The sequence below is a fragment of the Epinephelus moara genome, chromosome 1 (genome assembly GCF_006386435.1).
Source record: "Epinephelus moara isolate mb chromosome 1, YSFRI_EMoa_1.0, whole genome shotgun sequence".
In the NCBI taxonomy this organism is placed as follows: Eukaryota; Metazoa; Chordata; class Actinopteri; order Perciformes; family Serranidae; genus Epinephelus; species Epinephelus moara.
Window position 1 is genome coordinate 16,701,165 of NC_065506.1, and position 20,943 is coordinate 16,722,107.

At 41.9% G+C, this 20,943-nt stretch overlaps 1 protein-coding gene across 1 annotated transcript in view; it reads left to right on the top strand.

Annotated features, from left to right (window-relative positions):
• The first annotated feature begins 282 nt into the window (after positions 1-282).
• The window catches only part of cd276 (CD276 molecule), a 78,774-nt gene continuing 58,113 nt past the window's right edge, over positions 283-20,943 (top strand). Inside the window, exons 1-2 of the mRNA XM_050045947.1 lie at positions 283-623; positions 9,058-9,153. Of these exons, the coding sequence (XP_049901904.1) occupies positions 9,108-9,153 (46 nt within the window). The 5' untranslated portion in view covers positions 283-623; positions 9,058-9,107. The remainder of the gene's footprint in view (positions 624-9,057; positions 9,154-20,943) is intronic.

Genomic DNA, 20,943 nt, shown 5'->3' on the forward strand with positions numbered 1-20,943 from the left:
AAAAAGAGTAATGTTTCATCTCATATTGAAAAAATGAAAATTGTAAATGGAACTGATCGATGATATGTGCTAAACAACGCAGGTAGTATTATATAAATGCATACGTTTAGGTATAAGGGTCTGAATGGTAAATCTGTGCTTCATATAACCCGCATAAACCGCAGTGAGACGTTTAAGGACCATAAGATAAATCAAGACGGCTTATGTGGTATCAAGATAAAAAGTCATTTCGGATGTCCTAAGACAAAAGGACTTCCGCTGTATGTGTAAATTACATGTGGAAGACACCGGTGTGTTCACAAATGGTTAACCTGAAGGTCGGGACTCTCGAGACTCCCTTCTCCCCTTGGTATGACATCACTGCTGGACAAAGCAGCAAGGAGTGGTTTCTGTGAAGAGAACCGTCCCAAATCAATGGACCATACCCACACACCCTGAAAACACATCTTACAGCTTTATCCACCGTCAACAAACTGTTATCGCGTCGGCGGCAGTTCCAGCAGTGCTTTGTTGAGAGGGGAATGAACTACTCTGGAAAATAACATCGGCTGTGCTGCTGCTCACAGAAAAGAGTCACCGCCGCTGGATGGTTGGTGCTTTCTAAGTTTCGCCCTCCTAACATGGTAAGCCCTGAGAAATTGTGTTTGAAAGCAGAGCTCGAGCTAACAGAAAGGTTATCTTAATGTGAGCTAATGAAAAAGATAACTGTAAACTTGGGTTATTCTCTAACGAGCAACAGCTGGCGGGGATCAGGAGAACCCCATGAACTCAGGGTAGGGTAAGTGGTTCACATAGTTGGCACTATTCACTGGCTCCATATCATGTCTGCTATTTTTTTGTAGTTTTAAAGCAAGACAGAGGCCTGCTAAGTTATACAGTGTACAGTTACACAGATGGAGCGGGCGACACCTATGAATGAAGTGGACTGCGCCCCCATTTGACCAAAAGACAACACTGCATCAGTGCATTTAATCTGTGTACCAGCAAACTTCCATGACTCAAAATGGGGACATTAAAGGAACACTTATGGGTTTTCATTTAGTGGCAAGTGACGCAGTTTATTCACAGGCTTGCACTGGTCATATGTCTGCCATTTTCTAAAAGTTGTTAATAAATCCTCAATCAAATGTTGTCCTATATATGGACTTGTATTACCTGTAGGGCTGCCACTAACGATTATTTTCATTGTCGACTAATCGGTCGATTATTTCTTCGATTGGTCGACTAATCATTTCATCGAAAAATGTGTTAAAATGTTGGAAAATGTCTGTCTGTCTCGCCCAAACCCCAAAATTACGTCATCTAATGTCTTGTTTCATAATCACGCCAAAAGGTTTTAGTTCACTGTCTCGGGAGAGTGTGTAAAGCTGCCAATATCTGAACGTAAGAAGCTGCAGTAAGAGTATTTTGGGGTCCTTTTAAAGTACTTTTCTATGAAAAATGACTCAAACCGATTAGTCGACTACTAAAATAGTCACTGATTATTTTTATAGTCGATTAGTCATCGATTAGCCGACTAATCGTGGCAGCCCTAATTACCTGAGAAAGAAAAATCACTTAAAGGTCCAGTGTGTAAGGTTTTGGAGGATTTTGTGGCACCTAGCAGCGAGGCTAACAGATGTCAATCAGCTAAAACTTCTCCTGGTTAGAATTTCTACAGTGTTCTTTGTTCAGGAGGTTTTTACCAGGAGCCAAATTATTCACAGAGGTGTCTCCAAAACAAAAATAACCAGGTAATTTAAAATGGCAAAAACACTGAATAAAGCAGTTTCGTGTTAAAAAAATCTGTTCACCTGCTAGCCTAGCACCTGCTAATCTGTGTACCTCATTTCTGATAATTTAAAATCCAGATGTTCAGAAGGCAAGCAGCTGTACTTACACAACTCAAAGTGCTTTACAGAGCAGTATAATACAAAATATGATAAAGGATACAGATTTACAGTAAATGACTGAGGCGAAAAAAGAAATAAAAGGTCAAATTAATTGCTAAGAAGGTTTTTACCAGGAGCTGAATTATCCGCGCAGGTTTCCTCCTCTCCAAAACAAATGGACCTGGTGGTTTAAACTGGCAAAAACACTGAATAAATCAGTTTCACCTTACAAAAACAGTGTTTTTCCAACACTTTTTGGCATGCCAGGGACAGCTTGCTAGCTTTGCAGCTGCTAATCTGTGCTCACCCTTTCTTCTCCGATAACTTAAGGTTAGGATGTTCTTGAGTTTTTTTTTACTGGGAGCCAAATTATCCATATAGGTCTCTTCCTCACCAAGACAAATGGAACCAGTAATTTAACCAGTAAAACACTGATTAAAGCAGTTTCCACATTAAAAACTTAGTGGGGTTTTTTTTCATTGCCCTTGCTAACTACAGTGGCCGAAGTGAAAACTCGAACGACCCTATCTAGAGCCAGTGTTCAGTTTGTCTATTCTGGGCTACTGTAGAAACATGGCAGTGCAACATGGTCATCTCCATAGACAAGGACCTGCTTCCTATGTTGTGTTGTAAAAAAGACAACACCATCTATGTTCTGGCGAAAATACAGTAAAAAACAATACTTATTTTATTATATTCCATTTATGCCAATATATTCCTCTAAATCCTACACACTGGACTTTTAATGTATAGCCTATGTATGTTTTCTTATTCTTTTTCCTCTCTCTTGCTCTCTCTACAGATGAAATGAACTGTATCAGGATAGGTTAGGTCACAGTGATTCCCAACCTGAGGCTCAAGACCCAATAAGGGAGTAACAAGACAAATCTGAGGGGTCAGTAAATTAGCAGGATAGAAAAGTGAAAGAAAAAAAACACATATTCCTGCTACACTGAACTATGCCTAGTTTTCCCCAGACTTGTTCCCTGCAGAAACAATTCAGAACCACTAGATGCTGTATTTTGGGCTGCAGTGAGGATGTTGCCTGGCCTCATGGTGTTGTTGTCACATGATAGTGCAGCTGTGCGCTGCTGGCAGGTACAGCTTCCTTTGGAATGTAGGAGGATGTAGTTTTTAACGCTCTGACTTGTGCAGGAAATGATGTGTGATAAAATGGAGAGATAATGGTGTTATGTGACATGGTGCAACATGCTCTGCTGTCTTTTTTTGTTGTTGTTGCCAGGGATGGATGTGACAGTTTGGCAGTTCGTAGTTTTATTTCAGCTCCATATTATTACACTATGCCAAGCTGCCATAAGATAAAGGTTATATTAAACCGGCTCCTGTGACTTTACAAAAGTAGGGTGTTAGAATATCTGTCACACTGCACACTGATCCTATTCACTTATCTCGTCTTGAGAGACACAACAGTTCTCACTGCCTCAGTTGCTAATTATCAGTGAGATAAAAATATACAGTCTAGTACTGCATCTGCTTGCCTATTATTGGACTGCTGTATGACACTGATGCATGGCCTAGTGTGAACGGTAAATTCGAGTTTCAGTACTTACAAAGAAAGTTGGCAAATAAACTTCCATACGACATCTGAGCCACAATGCTTTATTGAAGTTTATGGAGCGCCTCTTTCTTCAGTTTGAAGAGCTAATGTATGATATGGCCATGTAATGCACTAATTAACTCAACTACTATGGAGAACATTTCCCTGCACAAAGTGAATCCAGTCATCCCTTAAAAGGGTTTGCTAAATTCACACCACTGCTGCCATATGGATTCTGAAAGGCTCGTCCCATGATGCGGTCCTCGATGGGTACGGTGGCGTCCAGGTTGGAAATGTTCCTATCATCAAGGGTTGAGTGGTTCCCAATGGTTTGAGGAGCTTGGCAATGATGCCAGCCATATGCCAATGAGACATTTGAGCCCAGAAGGTCAGTCAGATTCATTATATTAATAGTGTTTAAGAATGGCCTTGTCATCCAGGAGAAGAGTGGACTCAAGAAAAGAAAAAGACAAACTGTTAGAGAACCACTGTCACAGATTTCATGAAAGAATACCGCAATGGTACAGTGACCATGGTGAAATACTAAATCTTAATGTTCTGTGATCCTTCAGGAATCATTTCTCTTTCCTTTGACCTCAGTAGGAAGCTTAATAATCCTTAGCGCAGTGTCAAAATGAAATACACTGGTGATTATGGCTCAAAAGCTGCCGACCAATCACTAAAGGAAATTCAAGACATTCAGACTGTCAGGCAGTCTTTCAGTGACCATTTCTTTTCCATTTTAATGGTCTTCAATTCAGAGAGCACCATTATTAGTTAATTCTATGAACAGTATTGGAATGTGAATAAAGAGCCAGCAATAGTTTTGATACATTGGTGTAATATAGTGATGGATAAAATAGTGTTTTTAAAATACAACCTTTTACAGTTGAAGTTTATTGTGTCATTATATTCTTTAGTGACTCGCGAGTGTGGTCAGCTTGTTTTGATATCTGACATTGAACTGAATTGTTAAAGTTAAATCATAAAATGAAAGGAGGAAAAAAGCATTTGCATGCTGGCATGGGGTCGGTGAAGTACTTGAGTCATACAGTATAAAACCCTTTGATGGCTTCCTGGTGTCTGGACAGCACAGACAGAGTCAGACTGTGGCTTGGTGTGTTGGCACATTAAAGTTCAGGCTATCCTTTAGAGAACTTAGAGATATTTTTACAGAACTCTTGCCCTTTTGGAGAGGATGGCTGTGATATGTGTCTGGTCTTTTCTCCATTTTCAAATGCAGTGAATAACCCATATTCTCTGCCTCTGAGGGTACATATCTTAGGAATTTGAGATAGTGTTACAAGTGTCTCTTTTGAGCTGGTCTCTGGCAGGCTAATGCCTTCTGAAAGTCCAGAGAGCAAATGGTGAGTGTGCTGTTATGGAAACTTAGTGATGAAGCTGCACTCCTGCCCACATCCTCTCTGCTGAAACCATAAATGGAGCCTCATGTAAAACGTCTCAGTCTGGCGTAAGGTGGGGCTACAGCTGACGGCAATACTGAAATCATTCGTAGTATCAAAACATCACAACAGATCTGTCAGCTTCCTTCTCCAAGTCAATTGTATTTCCATATGTCCAAAACATATTAAAAAGAAAAGGGAACTTGGTAGAGGGAGACTTCCACCAAGGCCGATAGTCCTTCTGTGATATGCAAATCTGTAAGCACAACCTCGAGATATGTCTGGATATATTCCCAAAACTATTACAATCATGTCAAATGAGTGCTCCATACTGACTGATTTCTGTGTGAAGTTTGAGCACCTACATTTGCGGGCTGCCCCAGAGGATTTCTTGTACCAGGAGTCATTGTATTTCTTTAATTGGCTATTTGGGCATGGCCAAATGCAATACCACTCAAGAATTTAATGGGTTGGCTTCCTTGGCCCATGCTACACCCTTCACGAAAATGGGGTCAGTAGTTTTTCCGCAAGCCTGCTGACAAACAAACAAACCAACAGACAAAGTGAGCTGAAAATACAACTTCATTGGTGGAGTTGAAAGTGGAGTTTTAATTGTAGATTTGTGTAGACATTTAGTGACTCAACCATAACATTTCACTATATTAATAGTGGATACATGAAATAATGATAGTGTGGATATGGAAAACTGTAAGCTATCTCTTTGCTAGATGTTTAATACAGGTGATATTGGTATTTTTGTATTAATATTTCTTTTGCTGTTGTCAAACAACAACATTTAACACTATTATTGGTCTTAAATGCAGTTGTAACAGCGGGTCCATGTCATTGGTCCGACAGCCCATTGGTCCGACATCCCATTAGTCCGACGGTCTGCGGTGCTGAACGGCTCCCGGCGGGCGTATTTCTGCCTTGACGGTGCGCCGCGACCGGCTCTAGGTCAGCTGGGAAAGGCTTGAGGCGAAGCAGGCTCACGGCTTATGTGTTTGTCACTTTCTTTTTCATTTTAACCCACACCATGATCTTTTCCTGACCCTAACCAAGTGGTTTTTGTGCCTAAACCTAACCAGACCTTAACCACAGGCAGTGTTGCCAGATCTCGCGAGACAAATAAGCAACCAGGCCTGTGAAAGCAAGCCCAAAACAAGCAACTTTTTCTATTGAGCCCCCCCTAGGTTCCAGTGAGAGAAAATTAAATAAACTATGTGCACGGTTTTACAATCCGTGGGGACAGATTTTAAACTGTGGGTACAGATTGTCAATTTACATGCATGTGGACAGATAAGTAAACTGTGCACAGTTTTGCAAAACTGTACCCACNACAGGACTGATGTTTTCCTAACCAGAAAAAAAACACATTACCGGGGAAAAAACTCTGCTGTCTCCTGTGTGTATGGGGAAAGGGGAGGGACAGAGGGAACAGGCAAGACAGAGGGAACAGGCAAGACAAACTATCCTACGTTTAAATAACATATCGAAAATATCTGCTTGACATCGTATTATGGAGCTGGGAACAAGCCCAAATAAGCAACTACACTTTAGAGACAAGCCCAAAAAAACGCGACCCGCGACTACCAATATTTGTAAGCGACTTTACAGAAAAACAAGCCCAAAGTCGCTTATAATAAGCGGACTTGGCAACACTGACCACAGGGCATCATGATGATTTCAGAACGGACTTAGGAACAATGGGTTTAATATGGTTGGAACAATGGGATGTCGAACCAATGGGCAGTTCCCGTAACAGCAGAGGCAGATAAACATGTTTAAGTCACATCAAGGTTGGAATCTTTGGGAACCTTGTGATTTAATTCGATTCTGATTCTTTGGTGTCTGATTTGATTCAATTAAAAATCGATTCTTGACAGAATGAATTGAAAAGGGGACACGATTTTCAGTCTCTTGGAAACTGTGTGCCAAAACAATCACTGGTGTCATTATTCGACTGAAATACAATCTTAAACAATAATAGCAGTTATGGTAAGTGGTCTGCAAGTATTATATATAAAAAATAATTTATTAATGTATTAACTAATTAATTTGAAAGCACCTTAGTGACAGCATTGTACGATCACAAAGTTTATAGGGATGAAAATGGAACGTTGTGCTGCCAAACTAAAACTTGTTCAGCCATACTTATGACAATAGCAGAGGTAATGCACCATTGTGCTGTGTCTTGAACTAAAAAAGGGAGGGAGGGAGAAGATAAGATACTGTTATTAATGCTTCACTGTGGATGTAGCACTTTTTAAGAATGTAGAAATGTCTTAAAAGTTTTAAAAGCACTGGTTTGGACAGAAAACATTTTCACACAAAGGCAGGATTTCTGTATGTTACTGTAGACATGGTCAAAATAGAACTGCCGAAGTCTCTGGATGACTGTTAAAACAATTCTTGAACAAAAAGTGGAGTGGATTTTTGTATTTAATGGATATTTTGCTACCTGATTGACCCACCATCAAAGATACCTGGCTCTTGTCTTGCTGACATGTGGTTCACAAGTCACTCCTGTGTGTAACACTGAGCAACCACTACACCAGCCTAAAGATGCTGTATGTTTAGCTCTACTTCATTTTTCCCATTTGTATGTATGGGATTTAACATTTGGTGACTCCCAGTGGTTGTATCAAAAAAGACACTGTGACTGAGAGCAAAGCACCCCTCTAATAAACACCCAATCTCACCCAGGGACGCTGGACTCTGAAATGAATGGTCTGAAAACAACACGCAGTCTGCACCAGAATTGTCCAATTTTTCTGCCATCAGGATAGTTTAAAAGATGAAAACTCAAAAAAAAGCAACCATAATATTCCTCATCTAGCTTTCACACTCTCAGGCCTCCCGGGTATTTACAGAGAAATTGAGAGAAGTCGCAGACAGGAGGACATGGATTACTTGCCACAGGGAAATGAGTATAAAGAAACAGAAAGAAAGCAGACCCATGTGCTCTTGTGCGAAGACATGATGACACGCTAAAGCAGTTATTGACAGGAAACCAAATGGTTTATGTCTGTTGGTGGATTGTTGCTCGCATGCTTTTTGCTTAAGGATATGTCTCGCACATTCTAACACAGTGACGATATCTGGAGAAGATGTCCAATGACTTAAATGGTCATAGAATCTTTCCAGATGTATTTTTAGTGGGGTTAGAATGAGAAATAACCTGTTTTCTGAATATTTAAAATGCTGAGTATGCCTGTGTTATAATAGAACCCCCTCGCTCTTCCTTTCTCTGGTTTTTACTTCCTCTATTTATTTTTGTGCTGTTCATCCATCCATGCACAGTGTGTGTCTCTCGAGTTTAGTATTATTTATGCTCAGACACATATGTGGAAAACATAGCCATAGTCTACAGAATGTAAACTCTTTTGTTATAAAATCAGGTGTTACCTAAAGTATTCAACAGTGTTTATTTAGATTGCTGATTGTTTCTGTCTTACAACCACAAAGCTTCTGGTTTCATTCACTTCAGTGAAACATGAAGTGTGAGACTCATTTGTTCATGTGGTCATGAGGAGCTTTAAAATCTACTTAAAAGTTTTGCATTCATTCATGCTGTGAATCCAGTACAGTGAATGATCTTTTTTAGGTTAACTGTTGTGCTGTTGGCGACTGTAAAACAATGACTTCATATCAATGAACAAAGAAGTACCTCCAGTTGTATCTAAAATACAAAGTACTACAAGTAAAAATACAGACACATACAGTGACCTCTACCAATCTCTGCGAGAATAATATCTCCTAAATATTTAATACCTGGTAGAGTGGTAGTAGTCGGGGAGGGGATAGTTTTGTCTGTCTCTGCTCACTCTTAAAGTAGTGTTTTCCCTCCGGAAAGCAGAGAATGACTGGGCTGCTTCCCGTCAACTTTGGAAGTCCCCATTTGTCATCACAGCTCCTTTCTTTATAAAAGAGACAAGCCCTGAGCAGGCCAGAGAAAAGACTGAAGAAATCACCTTCAGACATAATTTCTGTGAGTTTGTGAGTCACGAAAAATAATTCCAGACTTACGAATAGCCCGCACTTCATGAAAAATGTTGGCTTTATCATTGTCTCAAACTCCACCCACATAGAAGACACCCCTCTCTGTTTCTGTCACTTCTTAATCACCCTTCGTGTCCACACATCATTTCATTCTGCCGCCGTCGTGTTCTGTGTTACTACAGTCTGCATCCTTCTCAGATGTCTGTGTTTTTTTCCCCCGCAGCGCTGTGTCTGAAGAAACTGACCCGCGGTTCAAATCCACCCTGGAAGACGATGCTGTCCCTCCTGCTGTCTGCAATGCTGGCCATCCAAGCTATGGGTGGGTGTCGCCCTTGTCCATGCCCTGGCCATTAGATTAGAGTCACCGCAGTGGGAAATGCCACTGCCTGTTAAACAATACGCCCTGCAGGGCCTATTAGTCTTTCCCCTTCAAAGGCTTCGGTGGGCAAAACAACAGTTCAAATGAGGCTACTCCCAAAAATAATGTGCCAATAGTTTGAAAGTTATAAACCCTCCCCGTTTAAACTCTCATCCACCCAGACAAGTTGACAAAGAACATATTCTTATTTATACAGACGTCCTGCCTCAGGGAGTAGAAGGACATTTTTCATTTTTAAGTTGAGTTTTTACAGGGTTACAGCTCTATGATATGGTAGTGTGTTTTTTATATATTTTTTAAAATAATTCAGCTTGTAAAACAGAATAGTTTTGACCTTTTCCAGACAGGTGAGGAATAGAGCTTGGGGCTAGGGTGAGGCCCTCCATGAAAAGTGCTAGAAGTGCATTTTTTTCTGCTGTGACTCAGGGAGTGTGGTGTGCAAGTCATCCTCTTATATTTATAACACTGGGAAGCAGGGTGGTGGTTGATGTTGCAACTGAGGATTCATAACTCACACACTCAAAAGTTTTTCTTCAGTAGAAATGGTGCTCGAAGAAAAACTTGTGTCATCATAAAAAAGAGACAAATAGCCTGTGTAGGCTTGATAACGTCTCAAGACGCGGTGAATAAAAGAAGAGAATTGGGCATGTCAAAAGAGGGATCGACAGTGCATATATTGTAACACCACTCTTTTCCCCAGTGGGTGAGTGGCTGACACATAATGTAAATTAATATCTCATAGTGGATGATATTCCTTTATATTAATGTATAGCCTGGAGAAGAACGAGCAATCCAGCTCTGAAAGGTTTCTTCCGAATGTCAGAAATGGACTCAGCATACTTTGGCAAACCCACAAAGTTCACAAAGAACTTTTATCGTCCAAAACACCATCATTTAAAAAGAGCTATTTTTCGCCTTTTCTGCGCTCTGGTTGAGTTGACACAACCTCCTATCGGCCATCAGTGGCACATTTCAATCTTGACTCAGTGGACCTAAGTGTCTTCGGTGGTTCATTAGGGACCTATTCTCTCCCAGCACAAATGGGCCTGCGGCCTGCTCATTACTGGCTGTGTGGCATCCACTGCCTAACTCGCTCCTCTCACCGGGAGGGAAGAGGAGGAGGAGGTGTCGGGCACTGATGGAGCTCTTTAACTCACGGGTAATGGGCTATTGTAGCACACACAATGATTCAGTTTCTCTCTGCTAACTGAAGCACTAAGTGAATTAGTTGGAGTCTAGTTTGATTCTATAGTCTGCACATGTAACGATGTATGATGATACAAAAACACTGCATGCTTTGTAGAGCTTATGTAATATTAGAAACTTTGACAGTGCCAACAGCTTCAAAGAAATGCAGGTGCACTCCAGAGCAATACAGATTCAAACTGATGCAATTTTTTATTCTGTATTGATTAATATATTGAGTGCAGTGGCGTGTGCTTGATAACATTGTGGGCTGACTAATGAAAGCACAGTCTTTCTATTTTTTACTAGTATGGGACAACAGTAATTATCTGGGTAACTAATTAAAGGTCACTTTGGTTGCCTTTGATTTATAAACAGCCATGTTTTGCTTCTGTTGGCCACCCAAACAGAAAGCCCACAGACTTGTGTAATTATGTGACTAGCTGTGTGTGTGTGCGCGTCTGTGTCGATATGATTCAGGGTCTCCTAGGTCTCCAGGTCCCTCGCTGGGATTACTGGCTGTAATCTTCCTTGTATTCAGCCGTGTCGTTGCTCGATAACTCCTGCAAGTGCCTATATCAGTAGACATGATTACACTTTGTGGTCTCTGCCAACACACTTCCTATCGTGAGAGCAGTATTTGTGGAAGAAAAACACTAGGACAGCAGCACATGACAACACTGTCATCCCAACGCAGTAACATTGTCTCTGTAGCTCCCAGCTGTATCCTGACTCAGTAGTCAGATGATGGATCATTCTGTGTGAAACCTCTCCCTGATGTTACTCATACAGCACTGCACAGCTGTTGTGTCACTGCAGCAGTGAATCGCTTGTCTGTAAGGCGTTGTTGTTTTTGTGCTTAAATGCACCATTGAGGAAGCAGGAGCGAGAAAAATCAGCTACTCCAGCCCAGTCTGGCTCTGACCTTTGACCCCACCGGTCGCTCAGGTTTATTTTTACCGCGCTCATTACGACCAATAGTGGTTATAAATGTCAGCAAAATGCATGACATGTCAATGTATATGTACAGTAATGACTGAGCTGCAACAGTAGCCGAGTACAGTAACATCCTTGGCTCACTCCAGCACAGCACACAGGAGTGTCAGCCAGTGGCAGAGCTAACAGGAGGCTGTCTAGCTAATTGCTTGTTGTTGTCATACTCTCTGTTCAGTTAGCACAGCCACTAGGCTGCCAGAGCTCGCTGTGTGCTGCGCTTAGCACCCAAACAATGAAAGAGAATTGTATTGCAGAAATGGAAAGCTGACCCGATTTCCCTCTCAGTGATGGGAGCTGTAAGGTAATTCAAATTAATTAGCATAATTGGATAGATTTGCATCTAGCATAGTAGTCGGTAGGCACACATTATGGCAGGGCTCCGGAGCGTGAAAATAGCCCGCTCATGCCTGCATCTCTGGTGTACTTTTTAAAGGTCTGCTAACTATGAATGCCCTCTTCCTGTCCTCCTTTTCTCTTCACAGCAATTGATTCTGCAGAGAGGGGACACTTTAGCCTGTGCAGAAATTCAATTTAGGGTTATTACCCCATATCAGTGATGTTCTTGCTAATTTGATTGCGTCCAGTGAAGTATCCTTTTAAAAACAATCGAGGACAGGCTCAACAAAGATTGGTTTCGCCGCAATGCATACATAATGACCCGTCTCTGTTGGCTTGCCTTCGTCTCACCGTTTCCCAGCTCTTCTTTTCTCACAGTGCGCTCATTGAAACAGAGTGCATTACCCAACAAGCACCTCATGATTATTTCAACAAGTCCTAAAAATGCTGCCTTGTGGGATCGTTAAAAAATTGATACGGTTAATATGCCGAGATGGCAGTTCTGGAGGGGAAGAGGGGCCTGGAGCCATATGTAGGTCTGTTGTGTGCCTAGTGGGCTGTGATGAATGGGTTGAATGGATGCTGATCTGTGCTTGGAAAGCATCACAGCTACTGACTTGCTGAGAAAGCAACGCAGCAGCTGACACAGGGAGACACCCGCCTCCAGGGTGTTGCCTTGGTGACGTGACGGTGGTGATGTCAGCCACAGGGGCTCTGTCATGGAGACAACGCACAGCTGCCGACAAACTGACCCTTGCTTAACCTCGCATCACTCCTTGGTGCATGAAACCATGATTCAGCAAAGGATATGAACCTGTGAAAGAGCTAAAAAAAAATCCTTTCATAAGCGAGCAGATGGAAAACACCTGGCTCATCAGAGGGATCAGGAAAAAAATCCTCTTTGTCTTTCTCATCAACTCTTCCCAGCTCCTCCGTAATGAAGGCTATAATGTACGTTTCCTGCCATTATGAGAAAATGGCTGCACTCGAGTCAGATCTGACCCCATGACCCTCCTGCTACCTTGCGACACTTCCTCATGCACCGCCCGACCCCTCCCTCATCCATCTCCAGCCTCCTGCTCATCAAAGGCTCTCTGTCTCTCAGGCTCGTAAGCCAGAAGCTTGTCCTTATCTGCCCACTGTTCTTCAGCCGGCACTATTATCTGACTGCCAGAGCCCATTAACAGGTTATTGACGGGATATGAGATGGCATACATGTATGAAGGAAAGCAAGACGGAGGGAGATAGGGAGCAAGAAACAGAGCGAAAAAAGAGAAAATAGCACAATAGCGAGTCCCATCTTGATTTATGACATCGCTGGAAATAAGCAAGTCAGAGTCCTTGTCTTACCTATCTGCCATCACCTGTATCTCTCCCTGAGTGAGGGCACTCACACTCCATGATGAGTTCCTGGAGCAAAAATGGGGAAAGGAAGAGATTATGTTCAGAGCTTAATGTTGAAAGTGACCCCTTTACACCGCAGAAGGCTTGAAGTCTCACTTAATCTCATCCATATTGTGCCTCTTTCACTGAGTGGCCATTTAAAAAACCACTGCTGGAGACACAGTCTACTTTTTCAGATTGCTAATTTCGAACCAAATCATGCTTACTATGCACACACTCCCATCGCTCCCTTAATGTTTTCCAGATGCTAATTTTTTTTCCGAATAGGAGTATTATGGACATCTACATCTGCTCCTGACAGAGTGAAATCAAAAGCTAGCTTTCCCCTCAGACTTTTTACAGGGATTGGTTATATCATAAGAATAATCGGTATGAAAGGGCTCACAGATCCTTTGAGCAAAACCCTTTGATGTTCAGGTGGTGCAAAATGTCCACAGTGAAAATGTGTTGAGTTGCAGTTACAGTCTTCAACAGAGGGGGGCAGTGTTGTAAAAGCATATTTCTTCTGCTTGTGTTTTTGCCAGACTAAACCCTAATGTCATTGCAGTCTGTTAGTATTGCACCTGTTTACTTTGCTGTGTCAATATTGCCCCCTCCAGTGCTAGTGCTAGATTTTCCTTATGTGTGAAATCATATTAATACTTTCTCACATGTCACAGGCTGCAGCAGGGTTTTAGGGATACCCTTTAAACATGTGTACTTGCTGTGTTTAACAAAGCGCTCTGCTCTTGAACCATTTTTACCTGTTCTGAGTGGAGGCTGTGAGGTCTTTATCTTTGTGTGACTGTAGCTGGTGTTGGATTGAGTCAAGTTGGAGTAAAGTGTTGTTTATTGAGCTGGATTGCATATTAAAATGCATGTTTGTATGTGGACTGGACATCAATAAATGAATTGCATGTGAAGTCAGTGAATTGTTAAAATAATCTTTGCAGATAGCTACGGGAATTACTAACTTGAAAATGTGTGTGTGTGCGCGCGCGGGCCCTGACACCTGTGTACTAGCACTGTGTACACGTGTGTATTTGTGTATTTGGCTGTTGCTGGTCATGCTGATGGGGACCCTCTCTGCTCCAGAGCGGCTTTGTAACAGCGTCTCCATTGTAGTGTCAGAGTACCTCATGTCCAATTCCTCAGACAGTGTGTTGCTGTGGAGCTGTCAGGAGTCATACAGGTGTGGAATATCAATGCGTTCTCTGGCCTGTGGGTGTCTGTTTCTGCATGAAATTGCGTGTGGGAGGGTGTGCATGTGCTTCAGGGTATTATTTGGAGTTTATTGATACTGATGCTACTGATGCTGCTTATTAATTAAAGCCAGTGCTAACTAATACTTGCACTTTCACCTGTTTCCTTTTCCAATGGCCCAGTGGAAGACTAATAATCCGTGGTGATACATGTCTTATCGCTTGTTACTGCTTCTACACAATAGGGTTTTGTGCAAAACCATTCCTCTGTAGTTGTTGAGTCAATAAACGACAGCAGAAATGAAATAATCATCATTTAAAAATCCGACTCGCACTCATACAGAACTGATCATTTCTGGCATGAGCATGATTAGTTTTTTGAAATGCTGAGTATTTTTTTTCCCCAGAAGGGATAAGCTGATGGAATTTTTGCAATGATCAACAGTTTGATATAACTCACAACCACTGGAGCATGTCTCTAGCTGGGCTCATGTCTATGGATATAAATTAAGGATGATCAAAAGAATGATTTCATCTTGTGAGGAAGACACACTTTTTCTTAAGTCCTCTCTATTGAATTGTTTTAATTTCAGTATTGCAGACTGGAAACGTGGCCGTAGAAAGTTTGATTTCATGTCGCTTAATGGTTTCCAAATGTGACCAGTTTTCACAGCAGAAAAACAGCCACAAATGACCATAAAAAAACTCTTGCAGCATAATCCACTTCTCTGCTGTCCATTTGTGTCCTCAGTATGTTCCAAACAGTCACATTACTGCCAAAACCCTGCTAAATGCACAATTTTCATCTCAGTCAATAGTTGCCCCCTAGCTCATCACACTTTTTTCTTACTTAAATTGTTGTCAATCTCAGTGCCCATTGGAATTGTTAGTGCATTTATGCTACACTGTAGGAAATGGGAAAGAAAATGTGTGATAATTTGGCACCACTTCTTGAATACCATCCCTGGCTCTGTGTACATGTGTGTGTTTGTCTGAAACAGTGTGTGCTCGCACATGCCTAAGTCAGCCATTTGTGGATTCACTTTTGGGGCTGCAGCATAAGAAGTTAAAAAAATTCAATGAGTAAATACCTTTCTGCACATTCTGCTGTGCTATACATTTGTCTGTATGCAGTGCATATTTATGAGTGACAGCACGAAAGTGAGAGGAGGACAGCTTTCCAGTTACCAGCTAACACTTGCTGTTTAGAAAGTCTTATTTACACTATTGAGTATTAGGGCTGCATTGAAAGTTATTTAGGTTAGTTATTTTGTGGTCTGTCAATTCAGGTTTTAGCTGCTTGCTTCTGTATTGCATTTTATGGCAAATATACGTCTAGATTAAATTTGGTTGATTTTTGCCATTTTTTTTATGCATTTGTTTTTATCTTTGTTTCGTATCTTTTAAACTTTCCTTAGCCAACATGCATGGTATCAACTCATTAAGTCGGATTTTTGCAGTATACAGTATAAAGCTGACAGGAACCCTAATAGAAGAACAATAAGACAGGCATCTTTAAAAAATGTACAAATGTTTTTAGTGAAAGTAAAAATATAGCAAAATACATGTAACATCATTTCATCCCAACCTGATTTTTAAGCCATTTTAATTGAGTGAAAATATTAATAATTCAAAGTTGTAAAAGAAATATTTAAAAACACATGATATCTTGATAAAGTTATTATAAATAAAACATGCTGTGTGTGTTCACCCATAGACTCACAGAGAGGGCTCATTCCATAAATGTCCCAGTGTCCCAGTTCGCCTTGCCAAGATACCAGTGGCCTTTAATTATCTTACATAAATGGCACGTAGCCATGATTATGATGGTATTATTACAGTTGTCTTGCTATGATACGGTAAAAGGTCTGACATGAAAAGGGCCTGTTAACAGTCACAGTTCAACTGTGCTTGTTGAAGAGTCTATGACTTCTTTGAAATGTAGCCTACCTTACTCCATGCAGTGAACATAGCTGTTTGGTTTACACTAACATTGCTAACTTTACAGTGCACCATGGCTTTTGATATCATTTGTTCAAATGAGATTGACATGGCTCCAGCCATGGCTGCTGGTGGCCACCTGATTGACTAACGTTAACGTAATGTTACATTACATGATGCTACTGGAATGCAAGCTTTGTAACAACTGACAGTAGGAAACAGAGTACATAAATACGAACAACTCAGTCTATTTGTAACAAGAACATATCGATTATTGTTAGCTAGCGAACAACGTTTCATTTACTTAAAAAGGCAAACACTTACTTCTACCACCGGCAAAACCCCATTAAAGCGTTCAATCTGTCGCTTGCTCACTTCCGGTGTCGCCCTCTTCTGTTGTGTTGAGTTTTGTATTTGTATTGTGATTCTTGTGTGCATGTTGTGACTTTTGTAGCCTACTTGTGTTGTGGCTTCTGCATTTGCTTTGATCCTTCTCAGCCACCATACTATTGTGATAGGAAAACAGAGAAATCCTTATTATTAAAAACATGTATTTAACTGTTTAAAAGTCATTCAGTCCTTCATTACACTATTTTTGAATGAGCACAAATTCAATTATACATTTATGAAACAACCTTTGCTATATAACCTCCCACATAAAAAACATTTCAGAAGCAACTGCTACAGAGGTCTTTTTAATATATGTAATAAATCATAATTCCCTTTCTAATACACATTTTATATTGCTGTGAAAACATAAACACATTTCTCCTTTAGACAACTTAATTTGTTTACCAAAAAGGACATTTTACAAGATCACATCTGAACACATCACAAGGATGTTATATTTTGCCTTCACCCAATATTCATTTTCACTGAATAGACCTTGAACACTTGAACATCATAATGTAACCCAATGCAACCTCTGTCAGCAGTTAGTTCTAGCCACCGACTGCTAACAGCTAACGTTAGCTCGCTCTCCTCCTGCCTATTTTAACACAGAATTGTTGTGTGACTGGCAATTCGTTGTTGTATGTTTTGTCCCAACTGCATCCCGCAGAAGATCTCTGTCCTTCCCAAACACATGTTGTCCCCTGGACAACAGGATGCCTAGTTTCGAGCCCTGCTTTTAGCCTGCACAAAATGGATGTTACACAACGGTACAACATTGGCCACTGCCATCGGTGAATGCCATCCTATTTGCCGATAGTCCGGTGGCAGTCAACAAGGCCAATATCAGCCAATACTGATGTGTCGACATAGCGGTGCATCCCTGGTCACAGATGTGATTAGTTTTATTTAAGGTGTACATATCAAATCAGTCACATTTATGCCTACCTACTTAACTAGATCAACTAGTGAAGGCTAATAGCCTTAATTCTTTATTTGGATCCCCATTAGCTGCATCTAAGGCAGCAGCCACTCTTCCTGGGGTCCACACACAGCAAAACATGTAAAACAAGACATATAAGACATGCATACAGAAAGTCTCAGTCCAGTCATCTGATTTTGTGCACAAAATGTGTTTTTAATTGGGTGTGGACTCGCCTGTCTGTATCTGCCAGGATGATGCAAGACATCAGTGGATTTTATTTACCAACAGCCCCGCACGTCACCCTGCAAGCACCCTCCTTATAAAAGCTATGATCCTCCTATTTGCTGTCTGCTTGCATCCCACGCTGTCTCACACTCAGCCACCATGCTCACCTCATGTGCCTAGCTAGCATCAGTTCACTATACAAATATCATGGTTGAGGCAAATCCAGCAGCACCATGCCTCGCACACCTGAGGAAAGCATGATGGAAGGAGGTGTTGATAGTGACAAGGTGGTGGGTCGTCTTGAAAGTAGAGTGGAGAGCAGTGTGAAGATCACTTGCAGCCTTTTCTAGCCAGCCCTGTGCCTTGCTGTTAAGCGGGGCCCGTTGCCAGCGCTCGCGAAGGCTGTAATGAGTTTATTTCATGTCGGCTGTGAAAGTGCCCGTCTCTGTCTCGCAGGCACTCAAACAGAGCTGAGGCCCATAAACACAAAGTGCAGTGTGTAAATCCCCACAGCCTGACGTCTCCCAGCCTGCCCTCTATGGCTTCTGAGCATCTCTTTATCGAGAGGGAGAAGGGAGAGGCGAGATCCCCACTTACCCCTGAGACGACACCGTGGGCCTGGCTACAAAGTGCAGCCCGGCCCCTTCACCAAAGACCACTTGTGTTGTAATCTTTAACCTCTGCTACATACACTTGTCTCTTTAGAGAATGCATGTTTTTTCATGTCGAGAGCAGACCTGAGGAGAGACGATCAAACAGTCAGCTGCCGTACAGAGCATGCTGTTTGGTGTAAACAGCAGCAGATCAAAAACAGCCAAGTGCGCAGTGATTCACTTTGGCTCGTGGTATTTCACCTCTGACGAATAGGACATCAGATGTGCGCTTTCCATGACGTCAGCCGGCCTAGCTTGCCCTCCTCTCCTGTCCAGTCCCCTCCCCTTGATGCAATGCAAAATGCTCCCCTTGAATTCTCTTTCCAAGCGCGGGTCTGTGTCTCTACACAAGGTCCCTGTGTAGAGCTGCGTCCTCCCAGGGCCTTGGAGCAAGTGGTAGGTCACCAGTTAAAGAAGCAGTGAGTGAAAGAGGAGGAGGCAGAGATGTGGAAGAAAGGGGACTTTTTATCTCTCTCTCCTCGCTGACATGGCTTTGGTCCGCATTGAGGGATTAGTGTGTGAGGCTCCACCACAGCCTCTTCCTTGGCTTGTTTCCAGATATTATCTTTAAGTATGAACTCGATGCCGGCCTCTCTTTCTCTACGTTTCCCACTTCCCCTTCCCCCTTCCCCCTTCCTGTATGAACTCAGTGGTGTGAGTCATCCCAGGCTGCTCGGGGAGTGATTTAATTGCTCTCTCTCCTCCTCCTTCAACATGCACGTCTCGTAGAGGGCTGTCACTGACCCTCCACTCCTACAAAAAATACCAGCGACCTATTCATTACCGCAAAGGTTGGGCCACCTCCAAAGACAGCATAAATACACACTCCAGAAATTTGCTCGGTTATCCCTATTGATGGCGGCACAATACCGCCTGCTCCTGCCATGCTTTGCCCTGATAACAATTCTGTATTGTTTGCCGTGCTGTAGCCCTGCCGAGTGAATGTGGGCACAATACGGGCGATGGGAAACCCCCACAGCACCAGAAGAGCCTTTGTAATCACAGTAAAGGAAAAAACCCTCTGCTGTTGTCACCATGGGGGTCAGAGAATTGTTGTGTGACTGGCAATTCATTGGTGTATGGAGGCTTTGATTTGCTCCAGGTCAAAATTGCAGTGCAACAGTTTCATTCAAAATACCCAGGACACAGGTATGGCAGACTATGATAGCAAAAGCCAGTTTTGTCCTCCAGTTTCCGCTGTGTTTCCTGTTTCCATTTTTTACCTGATGTAATATTTGAAAAGGAAAAAAAGGTGTCATAAAAAGTGTCCATGGCCTTCATTTTACATATCATAATTATTATTTAGATTTAAAATCTCACTCTGTAAGGCTTTTCATGAGCAATTCAAGCCCTGACACAGGTTTAGAAGGAGCCTGGGGTATTTGGAGAGAAATCTGTGCATTTTTCTGTCCCACTTCTCTGCACTCGTGAGGTTAGGCAGTAGGTGGCACTGTTCCTGCAGACGAGCAGGTTGTTTGGGGTGTGATGTGGAGAGGCTATCTGGGAATGGCTGAATGTGATTGAAAATAGGTCTGCCTTGACTTAGCAATACCCATCCATATATGAACCCTCTCAGATGAAAGACTTGTTTCTTGTTAATAGGGGAAGTAATTATTGCACCTCTGCAGCAGTCAAATCTTCATAGCAAAATGATTCAACATTGACGTTGGCTGTGTGATAGACAGAGCTCAAAAAGGGGTGAGGAGGCTAAAATGCTGCTGTGATTATAACAATTAGAGAGGCTGAGCATAAAGAAGAGTGTATTGCACCAGGGGCCGACTGGCTTTTTTTTTTCTCCCTTGTGATGCTGATGAGTGTCTCAGAGTTGTATAAGAGCAGACAGGGATCAATGGAGAATGCTGACTCTTGAGAATACTATGGATGTACTCTGGACTGCCTGAGATGGCTACTAATCCAGAATGATTATACAGTGTACTCTTTGCTCTTGGCCTAGTCTAGACAAACAATACACACAAGCGCACACACACATGCGTATGCACAGTTACACGGAAAAATCAGTTGCCTTTGAGTAGAAGTGTTTGGTGAGAAGCGGAGTCACTTTTCATTCCCACAAAAGCACACACTCAAGAGTTGTGCTGCAGTTATACCCCCCCAACAGATTTTTTTTTTTTTTTTTACATTTAACTAACGATTTAACTAAAGCTATACAGATGTTGTTGCTTCCATCGCTGAGTTTCAGCGCACTGAGCCATCGCCAGGAGGCAAAGCCTATAGGAACACAAACAAAGTCCTAATGCTTACCTCCAGATCCCTCCTCTTCTTTCCTTCTCTCCTTCATCCCGTCTCACCCGCTCCGTGCTACCATGCTGCACAAACAAAGTGGATGTTTTCTGAAGCAGTCACAGCATATATTTCAAAATACTGCATTGATTTTTTTTCAAAGACATTCAAATTTGAGTAGGTGTCAGTCTGTCACATTTGAACACAGCACCCTGAATTAATGCTGTGATTCAGTGAATACTGTATGTTTATA